The 19,498-nt window shown below is 43.8% G+C and overlaps 1 protein-coding gene across 4 annotated transcripts in view; it reads left to right on the forward strand.

The window, feature by feature from the left end:
* Positions 1 to 19,498, forward strand: part of Invs (inversin) — a 66,356-nt gene that overhangs the window by 28,816 nt on the left and 18,042 nt on the right. For all 4 annotated transcript variants that reach the window (XM_059254333.1, XM_059254335.1, XM_059254332.1 and 1 more), the window contains exons 8-10: positions 340 to 446; positions 5,761 to 5,973; positions 17,269 to 17,528. In XM_059254333.1, the coding sequence (XP_059110316.1) occupies positions 340 to 446; positions 5,761 to 5,973; positions 17,269 to 17,528 (580 nt within the window). The remainder of the gene's footprint in view (positions 1 to 339; positions 447 to 5,760; positions 5,974 to 17,268; positions 17,529 to 19,498) is intronic.

The following is a 19,498-nucleotide window of genomic DNA, read 5'->3' on the forward strand; positions in this document are numbered from 1 at the left end:
ACCAAGAATAGCCATCCCACCATTTATTTTATTGAATTTGACTTAAATTGGGTTTGCCTTCTGTTTTCTTGCAGTGAAAGTCAGAGTTTGCATTCTTGGTTGGACTATTCTTTGAGCGATTTCGATTCCTCCTCAGGTCTCACCATGGACAGTGCATGATGCCCTTTGACAAACATGTTCATTGTGATCACTGTGGTTAAGAAGCATCTTTTTTCTCTATTACGTACTTCACAGTATCCCTTCTTTATTATTAATCAATCTGAGGGGAAATTGTTTCTTCTGTGTTATCATGTGCTTAAATTGCTTACTCCAGTACAGTTGATTTGTTTATACTTGCAGGGACGGACAGCTTTGCACTGGTCCTGTAATAATGGCTACCTTGATGCAATTAAATTACTGCTGGATTTTGCTGCTTTCCCTAATCAGATGGAGAACAATGAGGAGAGGTAAGCTATTGATTGAGAAGGGGAGTATAGTGTTGTTCATCTCACATCCTTCCTTTCAGATGAAAAAAAAATCTCAAGTTGAGATATTGGTTCAGAAATAGTAAGTATACTCATAAGGAAACATTGTACCAAGCAGTCCTGAGCCAGAGGAAAGAGCACATTTCCATGTAGTGTTCACTTAGAACCATGGCAGTTTTGCACTTGCCCAAAACTTTGGGTACTACTTATGACAGATTCACATTTACAGATTGGGAAAAGGACCTTCTTTAAGTTTGTGCCTAACATATGGCCAGTGAAATCCTGAATGACCAGGCCCAGGAATTCATCTAGATGAGCAGGATGAGTTACATATTCAAACTGTTTCTATTAGTGGTGAGGATATAGTTAGTTAGTGGACAAGAGGCTGCTGTCATGTGTCTGAAAACATGGAGAAGCCGAGATGAAAGCTGACCATCTATAAATATCTATAAATACTGCCTTCTTGAATAATATGGTTCACGAAGATATGCTAGGGTTGTCACTCAAAGACTCTGGCCCAATACAAAGGCTCAGACATGGTGGGAGTGTAGCTCAGTTTCGACTGCCTGCCTACTACGTGCTAAGCTATGGGCTCCATCCCCAGCATGGGTAGGAAAAGGACCAGATACAAAGGGAAGTCTATGCAGGACAGATTCTGAGGATCTTGGCTCTGGGAAGATTCTAGTAAATTGTAGGTGGTGACTAAGTTTATGATCAGGCTTTCAAACGTCTTCCAGAGTCTTTCTGTGTTAACAAGAAAACTGAAGGTGCCTCTCTTTAAGTTCCAAATGAAAAACAGAAGGGAAAGATAAGAATTTCCCAAATTAGTGAATTATTTGAAGAACTTCTGGGCCAGAAAGATGGCTTAGCAGGTAAAAGCACTCCAGAGTCCACGGTAGAAGGAGAGAACCAGCTCCTGGAAGTTGTTCTCTGCTCTCCATTGTACCATGGTACTTGCTCACCCATATTCACACACATGCATATGCACAGCAGCAGCATCAATCAATTAATTAAAAAGAAGATGCTTATTTCCTAACGCCAATCACAAAATCTATTAGTGTCTGTGAAGTGCAGAAGTGATTAAAAAGAAGAATTTACTCTAACAGTGTTTATTTCCTAGCTGATCTCTTTGTAAAGAAACGATGAAAAAATGTCCTGGAGAGAGTGGCCGTCCCTCAGTCTGTCTCGGTGTTTTCCCAGCCATGCACCTTGATACACACGTGTCAGAAGCTGGTACTGCAGCTTATGTTTATTGACATTCTGGTTTGAGCATTCTGCTGAACTCGTCAGCCCATTCCCATGTGGCAAGTCCAATTGTATGTTATCTCTTCTCGGTGTCTACACAGTTTCTTGGCTGGTTACCATCAGTGTAGTGCCAATTTCTATTTCTTGTGCATAGACACTGACCAAGTGATGTCCCCCAAATAGACATCATTTCTGCCAACTTCTGCCGTCTCTCAGTCAATAGCTATCTGACAGCCACTCTCTCGTGTCAACGGGAATATTCACAATGCTTGAATGTTGCTAAATGGAATTTGGGATAGAATGGTAATAACAACACCATGGTCAGTTGCTTAAACACTAGACGTAAGCTTTAATCTTGAAACCTGGCTAGATATTTGGATTATGTCTCTCTGAAACTAGGGTTGATTTGATTAAAAATTCCAATTTGAATAAATCAATGATTAAAAGAAGACATGTTTGTGACAGTTGAGGAATTGTGAGTTGTATTTTACTAAGAAATTCCTGCTAATTTTGTTAGCATAATGATCCTTGTGGCTGTGCCTATATCATGTGTAGATGAATGATGAGACACATAGAAATAGACTGACAGGACTGCACAATCTGCCTTAAAATACTTAAGCAAAAAATTAAAAGGAAGAAATTGAAAGAAGTTGTCTTAGTTAGGGTTACTATTGCTGTGAAGAGACACCATGACCATGGCAACTCTTATAAAGGAATTTGTGATGGCTTGCTTACAGTCCAGAGGTTCAGTCCATCATAGTGGGGAGCATGGCAGCATGCAGGCAGAGGTGGTGCTGGAGCTGAGAGTCCTGCATCTTGAAGGCAACAGGAAATCAACTGACACACTGGGCGGTATCCTGAGCACAGGAAACCTCAAAGCCCGCCCCCACAGTGACGCACTTCCTCCAACAAGGCCACACCCACTCCAACAAAGCCACACCTCCTAATAGTGCCACTCCTTATGAGATTATGGGGACCAATTATATTCAAACTACCACAGAAGTAAACATCGCAAAAAGAAAAAAAAAACCTTTCTGGTTCTTAAATTTGGGTTTTGAAAGTATGGAAAATTGTTGCATTTCTTCTGAATATTTTATACTTGAAATATCTCTTAATGAAAATACGATTTTTTCATAATAAAAGTATTTAAGATGTTAAGTTTCAATCCAGGATAGCCTAAGCGATCTGCGTTTCCCTCCTCGTTTTTTCACCCTGTCCTATGGGTGAAGAAACAAACTCAGAGAAGTTAACTGACGGCCCAGGGTCACACAGGCTCCTCATTCCCAGTCCAGATTTTTGTGATAGATACTACATATTAGTACTTACAGAAAAATTGTTAGGCTTACTAAATACACGGGTTGTATGCAAATTGATCTCATAAGCAGTTCTGTTCTACTGGAATGCATTCAATAGCTGATAGAAGAGGAGGTTTTACCAAACTGGGAGCTACTTGCAATTAGTTATAATCTACATTCTGTACAAACTGGTTGCATAATTGTCAGCAAGTTGCTTAATTGTCCTGGGTCTCTATTTATTTATGAAATGAAGATGTCGCATTTAGTGACTTTTAAAGGTCAATTGACATCACTGCCCCATGTTGAGTGGCTCTCTGATCACCTCTTCATCCGTGGATGTGCAGTCAGAAGAGATTCTTAGTTCTTCTGAATTTACAAAATAACATCTATTTATAAATATTGTTTGAGACTACTTATTTATGGGCCTCTGTTTCCCAAATTGAGGTGTTCTGAAATGATCGTTTTGTTGTTGTTGTTGTTGTTGTTCAGTTGTTGAGGCTTCAGTAAGGAAACCATACATGGATCTGTGACTCACCCAACACAGGCTCTGAATTCAGTTTCCTTCCTGAAGCAACCAATCCACCCTTATTCCAAAAATCTCTTCCTTTTATGCCTTACTGTGACTGTTAAGTAAGTTTTGAAGTGAGATTTTCTTTTCAGTAGTCATTATGTGATTTTCTGATTCTAATCTTATATCCGTATCATCATATCCTTTTTCCCCACTTAAGTCAGCTCATGGTTTATGATTGTGTTGACTACCTCAGTCACCCTGTGTACGTGGCCTGAGTATGCAGTTGTCACTGAGTAAATGTGAGCTTGGGTCCTATGGAAGTGTTTATGGCCGGTTACTATGGTACCATAAACCCTGCTGCAGTGTGGGTCCTGAGCAGCAGCTGACATGTAGGGACTGCTGCGTGCCGGACACAGGATAAGCCCCTTTCCATTCACTATCCACTTTCCCCATTCATTTCTCTAACAGATGAGGATGGCTAAGACCCCAAAAGATCAGGTCTGAGGTTAGAAGTGACATTACTGCCAACATCCAGAGATTATTTTACTTCAGTCCTTGTTCTTTTATCCCATCTCATCTTAAAATGCACACTGCTGTGAAATATTAGTTAAAGATGTGGTGCATTCTTTTATGTTACATTGTTTAACTCTGTGAAGCTGTGTTACTTTGCCTAAAACATCTAATAAAGATTGGTCTAATAAAGAGCTGAATGGCCAATAGCTAGGCAGGAGAGGGATAGGCGGGGCTGGCAGGCAGAATAAAAGGAAGAAGAGAGAGAGGAGAGAAGGGAGAAGTGAGAAAAGGAGGAGAGGATGACGTCAGGGGCCAGCCACACAACCAGCCATGGAGTAAAAAGGAAAGAAAGACATATAGAATAGAGAAAGGGGAAAGCCCAGAGGCTTTTTTAAGTTAAGAAAAGCTAGCTAGAAATAAGCCAAGCTAAGGCCAGGCATTCATAAGTAAGAATAAGTCTCCATGTATTTATTTGGGAGCTAGGTTGTGGGGCCCAAAGAGTAAAAACACCAACTACAATGTACCATTTAAATAATATATTCACTGGTCTTTTTTAAATGATGGTTTTCCTTGTAATGTTTTATTACTTAGTCACATTTACTGGTTTTATTATTTTTAAGTTTCATATCACTTTTTTTTTTTTTTTTTTTTTGGTTTTTCAAGACAGAGTTTCTCTGTGTAGCTTTGTGCCTTTCCTGGATCTCACTCTGTAGACCAGGCTGGCCTCAAACTCACAGAGATCCGCCTGGCTCTGCCTCCCGAGTGCTGGGATTAAAGGCGTGCGCCACCACCGCCCGGCCTCATATCACTTTTTTAGAAAGGACTTCCTGTTTACTATTAGGGTCTCCTTCAGTCTTCCATGGATTCTCTAGTACCTGCATGGTTTTTTATGTGTAGATCTTTGCTCCATCTGTACTATTTTGCTATATGAAGCAATATACGGGTCTCTTTCTAGATGGGTATGGTCACACATAGCTTTAATGGCTACACAGAGAAACCCTGTCTCAAACAAGCAAACAAAAAAAAAAATCTCTTTTACCCAAGTGGCTACTTGGCTTTACCAACACCATTTAATCAACAATCCCGCTCACCTGCAGTGACTTGCAGGGACCCTCAGTATCATGAAGTCAGTCCCCCCGTCTGGAAATAGGCTTCTTTTCATAAGCACTAATTATCAATAATTACAGAAAAATAATTCGGAGAGCCTTTCCAAAGAGGTGTAGGGAATCACTTGGCACATGGGAGAAAGGGAAGTAGTCATGTGTTCTTATAGCCTCTAGCTCAGTGGTTTTCAACCTGTGAGTCATGCCCCCTTTGGGGGTCAAATGACCCTTTCACAGGGGTCACATATCAGATATCCTGCATACCAGATATTTACATTACAATTCATCACAGTAGCAAAATTACAGTTATGAAGTAGCAATAAAATAAGTGTATGATTGGGGGTCACCACAAATGAGGAACTGTATTAAAGGGTCACAACCATTAGAAGGTTGAGAACCACTGCTCTGTCTTGTGAGCCAGCTCCCAGAGCCCAGCCACGCAAAGGTGAGCCTCCAGCCTCTTATTTGTTTTGTTTTGTTTCTCCTTAGAGAAGAAAGGAGAGCAGACTGGAAGGTTTTGCCTGCAAAATAGCCCATGGTAGAACAAGCATCTTTCTACCAGATGCTAATGTAGTTTCTCTGTGCCTTGAATCACAGTCCATTCAAAACCAATCTTCCTCTTGCTTCAGGTACACACCCCTTGATTATGCATTGCTTGGTGAGCGCCATGAGGTGATCCAGTTCATGCTGGAACATGGTGCCCTGTCCATCGCAGCTATACAAGACATTGCTGCCTTCAAAATCCAAGCTGTCTACAAAGGATACAAGGTCAGAAAAGCCTTCCGAGACCGGAAGAACCTCCTCATGAAACACGAACAGCTGAGAAAGGACGCTGCAGCTAAGTAAGTGTGAGCCACACAGGTAGCCTCAGCTGAGAAGGGGAGCTGGGTGGGAGGTGGGAGGGGCAGAACTCTCTGGATGGATCAGCTCCTCTGTCACCTTCTTGCTCTGCCTTCTCTATCCTCAGAGGACTGACGGAAGGAAGAAGGCCCAACCTCCATCCAGTATTCCTGATAGATCCGTCCCTGTTGTTCTAGCTGCTACAACCTTGGCAGAAAGTTAGGGTGAGATTGCTAACTAGAGTAAGCTACCAAGAAAGAACTTAGCTTCTTGCCCCTCCTGACTTTCGGGCAAGGTGTGTGTGTGTGTGTGTGTGTGTGTGTGTGTGTGTGTGTGTGTGCAGGTGCACATGTGTGCATGCTTGTAGAGGTCAAGGGACAACCTCAAGTGTCATTCTTTCAGTGCCAGACTATTTCTTTCATTGACCTGAAGCTTGCTAAGTGGATTAGCCTGCCTGGCTGTTAGGAATTCCCCAGGATCTGCCTGTGTCCCCCTCCTCAGCACTGAATTACCATGTGTAATGTACTATGTACAGCCTTTTTTTTTTTTTAAATAGGGTCTCCTATATAGATCAGGTGGGCCTTGGACTCGCAGAGAACTGCCTGCCTCTGCCTCCTGAGTACTGGAAATAAAAGTGCACAGCCACACTGTGCTAGCTTTTTTAAAATAGAGGTTCTAGGGAGTAAACTCAGGTAGTCATATTTGAGCTGCAAGCACTTTACCAACTGATCCATCTCCCCAGACCCCTTCTTGTTTTATTGAATGAAGGAGACCTGCTCCCTCTTTTTCCTCCAGGATACTCTTGAGGAGGGAGAAGTAAGAAGTACGTGAATGGAAGTATAGAGGAGAGAGATAGTTAGAAACACAGGATAGCCCGGGAGGGCTTAGATCCTAATCCACCAGCCCCTTCTCCCTCTTCCAAAGGGCTTTTTAAAGGGATGCCAAGGGGTGGGGCAAAAGACCTCCCCCCAGCACAGCCGAGTGCAGACCATGCCAGGCACCTGGTGACCATGCACGTGATCAAGCCATCCCCTAATGCTGCCCTGCTATGTAAAGCAAGCTCAGATCTCACTAGGAAACCTTTGTGGGCTCCTACAATCAAAAGAAACTAATGTCTAGCCAACTTTTACTAAATGAATGTAAGTCCAGTTTTGATTTAACGAAAGCAACCACATGTGTAAATAACTGGTTCTTCCTCCCCATTTCCTAACAAACCTGTGTAAATACTTGTCCCGTGTGCATGTGGAGGGGGCATGGGGGCAGGACTTCCTTCAGACCCCAAGATGAGTGGCTGCCCAGAACTCTTACATAAAATGGCAGAGTATTTGCATGGGACCTACACCTACTTTCCCATATATATTAAGTCATCTATAGATTACTTACAATGCCTAATATAATATGAATGTCATGTAAATTATTGTTACAAAATATTATTTAGCAAATAATGACAATGAAAAGTGTCACAATATTCAATACGTGGTATTTTTTCTGAAAATTTCCAATCTTTGGTTGATAACTGTTACAAAAGTATTCTAAACATCTGAAACTTATTTTATATATATATATTAATAAATATATATATATATATATTAATAAATACCCTACCAGTGGAGCTGTAGGCGAGTGTTCCTGAAGGCCACCCTGGCTGTATCTTGAGTCCTCAGCTCTTGAATTTTTCTGTCTTTCCCACAATGATAAAGAACCATTAAAAAAAAAAAAAATAGAGTAAGCTACTTGGTGAGGAATGAAAGGATAGTATGTACTAGAATGCTAACCATAGTGTCAGCCCTCCATAGGGAATCTTGCAGGAACACATCACCTTCTGTGACTCTGAAGACACTGAAGTAGTTGGTGTCCGAGTTAGGGTTACTATTGCTGTGACGATACACCTTGACCAAACAACTTGAGGAGGAAAGAGTTTATTCAGCGTATGCTTCCACAACACAGTTCATCATCAAAGGAAGTCATGACAGAAACCCAAGCAGGGCAAGAACCTGGAGGCAGGAACTGACCCTGAGGCCATGGATGTGGACTGCTTGCTCAGTCCACAAGGCTGGATGTCTGAGCTGGTCTTCAGTAGACGCTGGAATCCCAAAGAAGCAGGTTGTAATGCCAGTGAAGAAATGGACTTGGTAGCAAGTCATGGGCAAGCAGGCAAAGAGCAAAAGCTTCCTTCTTCCATGTCCTTATATAGGCTTCCAGCAGAAGATATGGTCCAGATTAGATCTGGATTAAAGGCATGTCTTTTCCCAGCTCAAAATATCTGAATTAAAGGTGTGTCTTCTTGCTTCAAAGATCTAGATTAGAAATAGATTTTTCCTACTTCAAATTAAGCAAAAATCCCTCACAGGTGTGCCATCCACTTTTGGGTTTTAGTTCTAGATGTAGTCAAATTGACAACCAAGTATAGCCACCACAGTTGGTATCCCAGGAAACAGCATATTATACTCTTTTTCATTTTATGCATGTATGTATATATATGTATGTGTGTGTTTCTTGTATAATATTAGAGGGACCAGCCTTAATATTATACATCCCAGGGGCTCAGGAGAGAGAACTACTAACGGCGAGGACTATTTTCAGGAAATAGAATCTCAGCACACCGAGCTGTATAGTCCACTTGCTTTAATTCCTCTGGCATAACATCCTTTATACCCAACTTCAGTTCTGTTCTCATGTCTAACTCCTTTCTTGGATGATTTCTCTCTATACTTATTTACTGCTCCCTCTAAGTTCTGTCTTAATTCTCTTGTCTTAACTCTGCCTCATCTAGGTCCTTTTCATCTTGTTCTTACCCAGCTAATACTTCCCCATCTGACTCTTCCTCATCTTCCATCTCATTCCTCTGGTACTCTCCTCTAGCCCTTCAATCTAATTCTTCCCCATCTCAGTTTGTTCCTCTCAAGTTCTTACCCATCTAGTTCTTCCATTCTCTTTTCTCTTCTCCGTCCCTCCGTGCCCTGGAAGTCCTGGTATATAAAGCCAGGCTTCCAGGGTCAAACGGAGAGGTGATAAGAATCACATAGAGAGGCAATAACCGTTAATTATCATTTGCATCCCCAGAGGGAAGTGACCAATGGGGAAATGAATTAACTAAAGGCTAAATTCGGGTAATATCTAAGAAGAGGGCTCTTATGTGCTCAACTATAATCTTAAACGTGATTGGTAGAAAATGTTAAGAATCTATAAGTTGCTAGGTCAATGGGAGAAAATAAAACTGTCTTCTTTTTCCTGTGGCTCCTATCTGTCCAAGCTATCTGCCATTTTTCTGCAGGGTGGGGGAAAGTGTGCTCAGTTGCTAGGCAACCTGTGTACAGCTAGATGCCTCTGATGATAGTTAAAAGGAGATCTGGAACTGGAGGTAAGGTTTGGGAAAGGAGGAAGTAAGGCTTAATTGGCACATCCACCAGGCCTTCTCAAACAGGTAGCCTGGATGACTAAGTCTGTTCTTTGAGAGTACAGAGGTATCTCTGATAAGGTACTTTCCTCCAACTGGGGATGGACCTGGCCGGATGCTGCTAATGATGATAATTACAGGGAAGCTTGAACTGGGGTTCTGGCTGAGCATAGCTGTCAGCGCAGAAGGTTATCTAAATATTCCTAGAAGTGGTTAGGTAAGGAGTTAGTGGTCTATAAAGTTAGTAAGGCTGTAAGAAAGAGGGGTCCGAGCTGAATTGTGTAAAGCTATTACTTAACGTCCACCTGACCTAGGCGGTGTCTCCTTGTGGAATTTACCTTAAATCAGGAGACTTGCATGTGGACTGTTATTACTGCTAGTCCTTGAAAGTGGCCAAGGGAGATATCTGATTCCAGAGAAAGCCTTTCCTGAGGCTGTTCTCCAAATACCTGGAATGTGTATATCCAGAGAGTGATCAGTCCACACTGTTAGCCCTTCTTAGGGGAAAGTCAATTGGGAAAACTATGAAGGCACACATGACTTTCATAACAGAAGACAGCTGATATATAACAAGCCAAGTAACACCAAAAACTCCTTGGGATTTGGCTTCCTCTGGAGGAATTCCCTGATTCCTCCAGGTAGTGACTTTGCCATAACCAGCTGAGTTCTTATGATATATTCCTGCGGCCTGCAGCATGTGTTCTTATGTACATGTACACACAGTGAGTGGAAGCCTGAGGATAGCCTTGGGTGTCAATCTCAGGAACACTGTTCACCTCCTTTGAGGTAGGGTTTCTCATTGGCCTAGAGCTCACCAATTAGACTAGATTAGGTAGCTAGTGAGCCTCAAGGATCCTTCAGTCTCCACATACTTACCACTGGGTTTCCAAGAGGGAGATACCATGTCTGGATTTTTACATAGGTTCTGAGTACCTAGATTAGGACCTCATGTTTGCAAGGCAAGTGACCTACAGACTAAGCATCCTTCAGCCCATCCCCAACCCCCTTTCTAAATATGTTCTCATTATGTAGCCTAGACTGGTCTTCGGCTCCTGGCCCTCCTGCTTCATCCCCCACTGGTGGCAGGATGCACAGGTGTGCACTGCCACTGTCAGCGTGGACTCTCTCCTCTCTTAATAAGGCTGGCTTCATTCTGTCAGCCTAAAGCCTCTACACACAAAAGTCCCTGCATGTGAGTAACAACTGTAAGGAAACAGTGCACATGATATATTTCCATATGGGATGGAATATTGTACCAGAAGGGGGCTGCATTAATGGGAATGATTGTAAGACTCCTTGGATAGCACCCAAACATGTACAGATATCCCTCAGACTATGATAGTTCAACTTATAGTTTTGGACCTAAGATGTTGTGAAAGTGATGAATTCAGGATTCAGAAATGATACCTTGAAAATTGATATTTCCCCAGTATGAGACTCTAATGTCACTGAGTGACAGTGTTGAGCCTCTGCTCCACTCAGCCTCAGTCCTGAGCGAACAGCTGATACTATACAGTGCCTCGTGTCACTAAACTCTGATGTTCACTGGATGTCTTAGGATATTCAATATTAGCATGAGCTGAGCAGTGTCTGGACATGCTACTTTTTCTTGTTCATATGTGCCCATAATAAAGTGTTTCTCACATGTTAGGGTCAATAAGGGATTAAGGCAGTAATACAGTAGAACCACCCAACAATATAGCATAATGAAAGTTACAAGAATCTGGTCTCTTTCTCTCTCAAAATACCTTACACAGTTTTAACCTTTCATTTAATGAAAGCCCTCTGTAGCAGATCTGACTTTTTGGGCATTTCTGCTCCTGTGCCTCAGAGGCATTATCATGCATGAAGGCTGCTTCAGCATAGCACTGTGGCACCATAGCAGTGGTCCTCAGAACACAAGGTTGCCCGGAATGGCACAAAATTTAAAACGTAGGAATTGGCTGTTTCTAGAGTTTTCTGTTTACTATTTTAGTCCCAAGTTACATTGGGAAACAAACTAAAGAAAGCAAAACTATAGAGACTATTGTATTTCCATGAATTCCAGTTTAACATGTAAGAATCTTCCTCCAGAATTCAGTCATGGGGCTGGAGAGATGGCTCAGCAGTTTGCAGTACTGGCTGCACCTCCAGAGGACCAGGGTTCGATTCCAGCACCCACATAGCAGCTCACACCTGTCTGTGACTCCAGTTCCAGGGCCTCTGACACCCTCACACAGACATACATGCACATGAAATGAAGATAAATTATAAAAAAGGAGGTATAGCTCAGTGGTAGAGCATTTGACTGCAGAATTCAGTCACATACACCTGAATGTGAAACGCAACTCTACAAAGCAGCATGGCTGACATTGCATCAACATGAATATAATCAAAAGGGATTCTATTCATCCAAACCCATTCTGCTTCATTTGTAGAGACAGGAGGCTTGAGTTCTTTCCCATTCTCCTTTCCCAGCAGGGTAAGAGGGGTGGTAGAGTGGGGGTTGGGGGGACAGCAGAAGGTAAAACCAGCCTGATCAAGACAGCATTTCTCTCCAGCTCTTATTTCTTCCCCTGTGATGTGTGATGAGGTAGACTGCCTGATTGGGGGGCATCCTTCAGGTCTGTAGAGACTCCCAAGTTTGCACTAGAAACCTCTTCTCCCAGAGGGACCACAAGTTTGGATAGACATACTGTTGATCACTGCAGAGCTGGGGACTCAGCACTGTGCGATCTCCTGTCTAGAGAAGAGTTTTAAAGCACTGGCATCCTTAAACTGCATTGTGCTTCATGTTTTTTTTTTTTCTTTTCCTAACATGCACGTCAGTATCCTAGTCCGGAAGTCTGAAACAGAAAGGAAATTTTAGAAAATGCCGGACCAGCCGTCTCTGCCATTGTCATTCCAATGAGGTCCTCTACCATGGAAGAAAGGGTCTTTTTGTTTTTAATGTTTAGCTTCTGAAGTTAACATTTCAGAACTCTTTTTTTTTTTTTCTGAGACAGAGTTTCTCTGTGTAGTTTTGGTGCCTGTCCTGGATCTCACTCTGTAGACCAGGCTGGTCTCTAACTCAGAGAGATCTGCCTGCCTCTGCCTCCCAAGTGCTGGGATTAAAGGCGTGTGCCACCACTGCATGGCTCAGAACTCTTTTAAATGGTAGCTAGGCTTGCTTGGAAAAGCCACAGTGTCTACTGTTCCTCACTTACAAACATTCCTTCACTGGTGTCACTGTTGGAAGCAGAGTTCATAGATTTCACCTGTCAGCTCCCCACTCATCCTTATGTGGACCAAACCTCCCCACTCATCCTTGTGTGGACCCCACCTCCCCACTCATCCTGTGTAGACCCCACCTCCCAACTCATCCTTGTGTGGACCCCGCCTCCCCACTCATCCTTGTGTGGACCCCGCCTCCCCACTCATCCTTGTGTGGACCCAACCTCCCCACTCACCCTTGTGTGGGCCCCACCTCCCCATTCATCCTGTGTAGACCCCACCTCCCCACTCATCCTGTGTGGACCCCCAGCTCCCCACTCATCCTTGTGTGGACCCCACCTCCCCACTCAACCTTGTATGGACTCCCAGCTCCTGCACTCATCACTATGTGGACCCCCAGGTTGAAGGTATTGGAGACTGATCTCAGTTTCATTTTAACTCTCAAGAGTTATTTCTTAAAGTCCGATTCGTTGTTTGATTTGTCTTTGAGATATTGCTTTAAGAAATAAAACCCAGAATTCTGCTGCTGAGTCTTTAATGAAGGTGTGTCAGGCACATGACATTATCTCAATATCCATTTCTTACTTAACCATGTTTGGACATCAGGAATCACCTTTGTAAAGTGAGTAGGTGAAAGGGACTCATTAAATATAAAGGAAAGTGATCTCTAGTTCATGGTGGAGGAGTTGGGAGAGACAAGATTACAGATATATTTTCTAAGAGGTATTTTAGAAAGTCCTATTTAAGAAATACCCACACTAATTTAAAAGCACTTCATAACTCATAGGACACTATGCTGCTGCCAAAATAAACCGTCTATAATTTGCCTGCCAGAGTATAAAGGGGAAGTCAGAGTTAAACAGAACCTTGTTTGTATCAATCACCCATCTTCCTTGAAGCCTTCTCTTCCCGGGGTCTTCTTTAACTCTCCTCTCACTCACTCTTCCTTCCTCCATCTTTTGAATTGTACCCTCTCCACACTGAGCTCAGCCCTACTCTTCTGACTTCTGCACATGCTATACTGTTTTCGGCTGGAAATGTACCCCTTCTTAAAATTAAATTAGAGTCAGACCAGAAATGCAATCTGTAGTTCCAGCTACTCCAGAGGGTGATGCAGAAGGGTCACATGAATCCAGGGCTTCAAGACCTGTCTTGGCAATATAGCTAGAGACCTTATCTTAAAATAATATTTTTAGTTAGATCATCTCTCTAGAAAACTCCTTTATCAGTCTCACACCATTACCTCCTATAACTCTGATCCTCTATCTTCAGCTGCCCACTGGCCAGTTCCACTTTCCGTCCTGTGGTCACCTGCCACCACATCAGGTCACTAGCACACCGCTTTATACTAGCTGTCATTCTTGAATACCAGTGTTGTCTCCAAGTCCCTTTTCTCTCACTACAACCCCACACACCTTTGGACTTAATGTTCTGTCATCTCAAACTTTCTGTTCTTCCTCCCTGACCCCAATGAAAGACCTGGGCTTCCTTCTGGCTAGGGAAAAATTGAGATAGCCTTGTAAAGTTACACAAGTAAGTTCAGTCTGGCCACCCAAGCAGGTCCTTGGGATGCTAAAGTCCTTTCTACAAGGAATTCTGTATCTTCGAAAAAATCAAATGATAGGGAATTTTGTCTCTCCTAAGACAGCACATTCCACCAGTGAGGTTTGTGTCTGACACTTCATTTCTTTTTTGTTAAGTTATATGTATTCATGTGTGCCTGTGTCTGAATGTGTGCATGTGAGTACAAGTGCCCACTGAGACCAGAGAGGCATAGGATCCCCCTAGGTTTAGAGTTACAGGCAGTTGTGAGCTGCCTGATCGGGTGCTGGGAACCAAACTCAGGTCCTCTGCAGGAGCAGTGCATACTTTTAACTGTTGACCCATCTCTTGAGCCCCCAGAGGTTTCTTTTTTTCCTTGAAGCTACCCCTCAAAGCCAAAGGGAAGAGTCTAAATGTTTCCTCACAAACTCTGAGGAGCTCGTGACACTCCCATCCCTACCACAGACACCCTTTGGTTTTTACACTAGCTCTTGTTGCAGCCTGCTCCCCTGAACATCCCCAGTTCATCAGTCTCTCTCCAGGGCTGGGCTGTGTCTCACTCTTTGCTCACAAAGTCATCTAATCCAATTCCTCAGAGCCTCAATTTCCCATCAGTAAATGAAAAGAAGTTTCCTTAATCAGGTGGGCTGCAAGGTTCTAGGAATGTCCTAAGACCATATACAGCATTTCTTTTTATTTTTTGTACGTTGGTGTTTTGCCTTCACGTATGTCTATATGAGGGCATCAGATCCCCTCCAACAGTAGTTACAGACAGTTATGAGCTGCCATATGGGTGCTGGGAATTGAACCCAGGTCCTCTGGAAGAGCAGCAGTGCTCTTAACCACTGAGCCATCTCTCCAGCCCCATACACAACATTTCATAGGTCAAGAGTATATATCCATTTTTGAGAAAGAAGAGCTATAGATTTTTTTTAACTCTCATTGTCAAAGTGGCTGGTGAGTCACAAAAGATTTTTTTAAAACTGGACTGAATATCCAAGGTCCTTTCAGCCCTAACATTCTATAAGGCAAAGGTCCCAGACACACAACATTTTCTTATTCCCTGGAGAGGATGTTAAAGACCAAATATTACTCCACCTGTTATTCAGAGACAATGAAGGGATAGAATCTGACAGGCCCCAGATACTAAGCAACAGCAACGGGAAAGGTTACAGCCAGACCTCTGTCTGGTGCTGTAATCAGCTCCTCTCACTGGAACACCCCAGCGGGAGCTCAGTTGTCAGCTCTCAAGGTACTGGAGAAGGGAAATTTAAAATCACGGCAAGATGGCCTCCGAGATGTCTTCTAAGGCAAAGACTGGGGAGAGCGGGGGCTGGAAGTCTTTGCTCCTGCTCTTCCCTGGCCTGGAATAACCTCTCCCTTCACTCCTCTCTGGTTTTGACATTCTTCATAAGAGTCTTTTCCTGCCTCTGTCTAATTAGCGTCTGCCTCCTGCATCCCCCATATCTCTGGGTAGGCACCTCAGGCGTAGCACTCATCCCATCCAGGTCTCCCTCTGGTCTGCAGGAGGATGTGGATCTTGTTCCCTCACTCGACTGTCAGCTCCTTAAGAGCACGGATTGTATGTTGTCTTCCCATCTCCAGTGCCTTACACTGTGTGGCATATGGTAAGACTGTAGTAAACATTCAGTAACTGCCCTTCAGTGGTTCTGAGGACTCCTCACAGACAGCCTCGTTTGCCTTTCCCCCATCTCGTATGTGTACGCGGTATGTGTGTATAGAGGCACACACCTTGGTGCATGTGTGGAGGTCTTCTGCCATCATGTGGGTTCCTGGGATCGAACTCAGGTGATCACACTTGCATAGCAAGCGCCTCTACCCACTGAGCCATCTCACCAGCCCCTAACCTTTTGAGATTGTGACATGACATTGTCATACACAAGTGTGTTTGATCATATTCATAGCTATCCTGGGGTGCAGCCCAGTGGCTACACGTTGGAATACATTCTATGCCTTAGTTTCCCCCTTTGTTAAGTGGAAGCACTGGACTGTGTATTAGTTAACTTCTGTGCTGACCAAAATGACTAACAGAAGCAACTTAAGGGAAGAAAGTTTTTGGCCCATGGTTTCGGTGGTCTACATCCTTCTTGGTGGGGAGGGTGTGGTAGCCACACTTCCGCCAACTGCTGACACGTGAATGTGCTGCTGTAGACTAGCTGGACAGCTGTCCTGATCGAGGGCTGGAATCCATATAGATGCTAGTAAATGCCACTCAAGGTGATTGAGGGGGCTACCCAGTGTTGAGACACGGGTTACATCTCAGAAGGTGGGAACATCTGGGTGAGTTCTGCTAAATGACTAGGCAGAGAGGAAGCCTCGCTCTCCCTGTAACACAGGTGAACAGAGTGGCTTTCAGGGAGTGGTATTGGCCCTTTCCATAAACACACAGGTGAGGCTGTCTAGGTTGGCTCTCCGTGGATCTCCATGACAATAGGGGGGCTCCCAGGTGATAAATGAGGTTTTATTGTTTGGGCAGTCATTTAAGAAACCAGACATCTCCACTTAATCCAAGAAGCCACTGTACAGGCAGGGGACAAGCTCCAGCAAGATCACTAAATTACACTCCAGTACCTGGGTAGACCGTGTATGCCTTGGCAATGCAGACTGACCTGTGATGCTTTAGGCTACGTTCCATGTGGGGTGTTTACCCACCACCCCACAGCTCCCCAGAGTTTTCTTGAGTGCGAGCAGCAGGAAATATTAGATAGAAGGATTTATTGCGGAGAATATCGCGGAGATAAACAGATAGAAAATAAAGGATAGCCTCGAGAGGGCCTGGAACCTATTCCAATGGGCCCGACTGTCTCTGCCCCAGGGTTTTTATAGAGACGCCAAGGGGTGGAGCAAAAGACCTCCTCCCCCAGCACAGCCAAGTGCAGACCATCTCAGACACCTGCACTCAGGCCCATGGTCCTAATCATCCTCTATGCGGACCTGCTGGGTAAAGCCACGAGGAACCCGAGAACGGGCTCCCACAATTCCATAAGGCCTGGTACAAGGAGGTGGTTGCTAGTATACTTAGAGAGACGCCTGCCCTAGAAAGTGTGCAATTCCATATCCATCCTCAACATTGCCGTCCATCTTGAGGACTCTCAAGCAGGTGAGGCCCTTTTGACTTTTTCTTCTACTTTGGCTTTGTTTCTAGAAAACGGGAGGAGGAAAACAAGAGGAAGGAAGCTGAACAGCAGAAAGGATTGCTGAGCCCAGATCCCAGACCCCACGTTCTCCCCTGTCCACCCAGCCCCCAGAACGAGCCCAGCAAACAGGGTGCAGCCCCTAGCAAACAGCCACCTGCTGACCACACAGTCCAGGGCCCCAACCTGGAGCACAGCAGAAGGTCTCCAGGCCCATGTCCAGGCAGAGCTTCCCACAAGGATTGTTCCTCAGACCTTCAGGGAACAAATGGTAAGTGTGGCCTGTGCTGTCTAACGCCAGCCATGGACCGGGCTTTGCCTGGCAGTGCAGCAGAGCTGAGGCCTGCCACAGTGTGGTCTGTGTCGTTTGTTTCTCTGGTTCTCAGGCTTCTGGCTCTTTTCTTGCCTTGCTGTAGTTTACTAGAACACTTTTTGGATTCTATCTTAACTGACTTGAAGTGCTTTTGAGTGTATTTCTTTTGTCTGGTTTTTCGTACTGTGGCTCTAGGTATTACATATGTAACTTGCTTCAGTCTGCTAACATCAACATGTTACCACTGTGTGAAACATTGAAAGTACTCTTTCACTTAGGTGGCTGTGCCACTTTTAAAAATCACGCTGGGGCTACCCACATCAGGTTGCTTAGAATCACCTGTAACTCCAACTCCTTAAGATCTGATTCTGTCTTCTGTACTCCATGGGCACTTGCACTCATATTTACATACCCCTGTCCCTCCTCCCCCCCCCACATATATATATAATTTTTAAAATAATAAAAATAAATATTTGAGTAAATATCATTGGTGAAGGTCAGTTGTTATCTTTTTCATTTCAGTCATCAAATATAATTCATAAACTCATGAAGAAGATACACATATTCCTGTCCTCTATTGCTGTCCCTTCTTCCTGGTGCTCTAAGATTCCTACTCCCATCATTTTCTTTTTGGTTGAGGAGCTTTCTTTAGCCAATCTTTAAGGTCTACCAGCAACATTGTCTTGGCATTTTCCCAATTTGAGTTTGTTGTTATCACATTCCCAAGGAGCCTGATCTAGACTCCATGCTTGGCAGTTCTTTTTATCATATGACGTCACTTCCTTCTGGACTCCTTGGTTTGAGATGAGAAAGCCATTGCCGTACACATTGGTCTTCCCCAGGAACATTCCTGGGTAGCATGCCATTCCTCTTAGCTTTCAAAAGCTTGATATCTTGCTGCGGGTTTCTATTTGTATATAGTTCATCTGGTGTCAAGAGTCCCCAAGACTCTGGTGGGGTCAGTTGCTGGAGAAATACACAAGATTCAGGAGTGGAGTTGTACTTAGAGCTGTGCTATACTGTTACAATACCCTCAGCAAAATCACAAAGGAAAATTTCTCTATGCTGAGGCCCAGAGGAAACCAGATGCACGGTTCCAAAAATTCCCTTCTGGGAAAGTTACACACACACACACACACACACACACACACAGAGAGAGAGAGAGACAGAGAGACACAGAGACACAGAGACAGAGAGACAGACAGACAGAGACAGAGAGAGACACACACACACAGAGACAGAGAGACAGAGAGAGAGAGAAATACTTCAGCAGTAAATTGTAATGACCAGTTTCACAATCTTTGGTCTTCCAGAAGAAACTCCCTTGAGCCTAGGACTCCCTGATCTTACACAGAGGTGCCCTGCTTAGTGTGTACACAGTTCCAGGCTCTCAAAAGGAAAGCAGGTATTCATCGTGGACCACAGTGTTTGCCCAAAGCCATTGAAGCCCTTGGAACTGCTCTTCTAACTTAGAGAGTAGTGAGAGCCTCCCCAAATGTACAGGATAATGCTGATAGGGTTTTTCAAAAAGCAAAAATCTTAGTATAAGTTATTATGGAAAGTTCTCTGAGATCTCACTATCACTTAGGATTTGGGCAACCCAGCCTGTCTCTCTGGACCTTAATTTCCTTAGCTATAAAATGGGAGTTATGGGTAGAAATAAAACATTCTGTAGGATTTATTCTAGCCCATGATCCACAAGTCTTTAGTAACTAGTGTTAGTATTAAGCCAAACTGCTAATCTAACCATACATAAATGCCTAAACATTTCTGGGGTTCCATTCAGTGTCAGTATATGAGCACTGAACACCTCCAGCACAGTGTGGTGGTTTATTTCTTCACTGATCCCTTCAGCTGGCACTGATCAGGTGCCCATGGTGTGGCGGCCATGTTAAATTCTTGGAGTTCTTTCTTAGGGCCTTGTCAGG

This window comes from Peromyscus eremicus, chromosome 2 (assembly GCF_949786415.1).
Source record: "Peromyscus eremicus chromosome 2, PerEre_H2_v1, whole genome shotgun sequence".
Taxonomy (NCBI): domain Eukaryota; kingdom Metazoa; phylum Chordata; class Mammalia; order Rodentia; family Cricetidae; genus Peromyscus; species Peromyscus eremicus.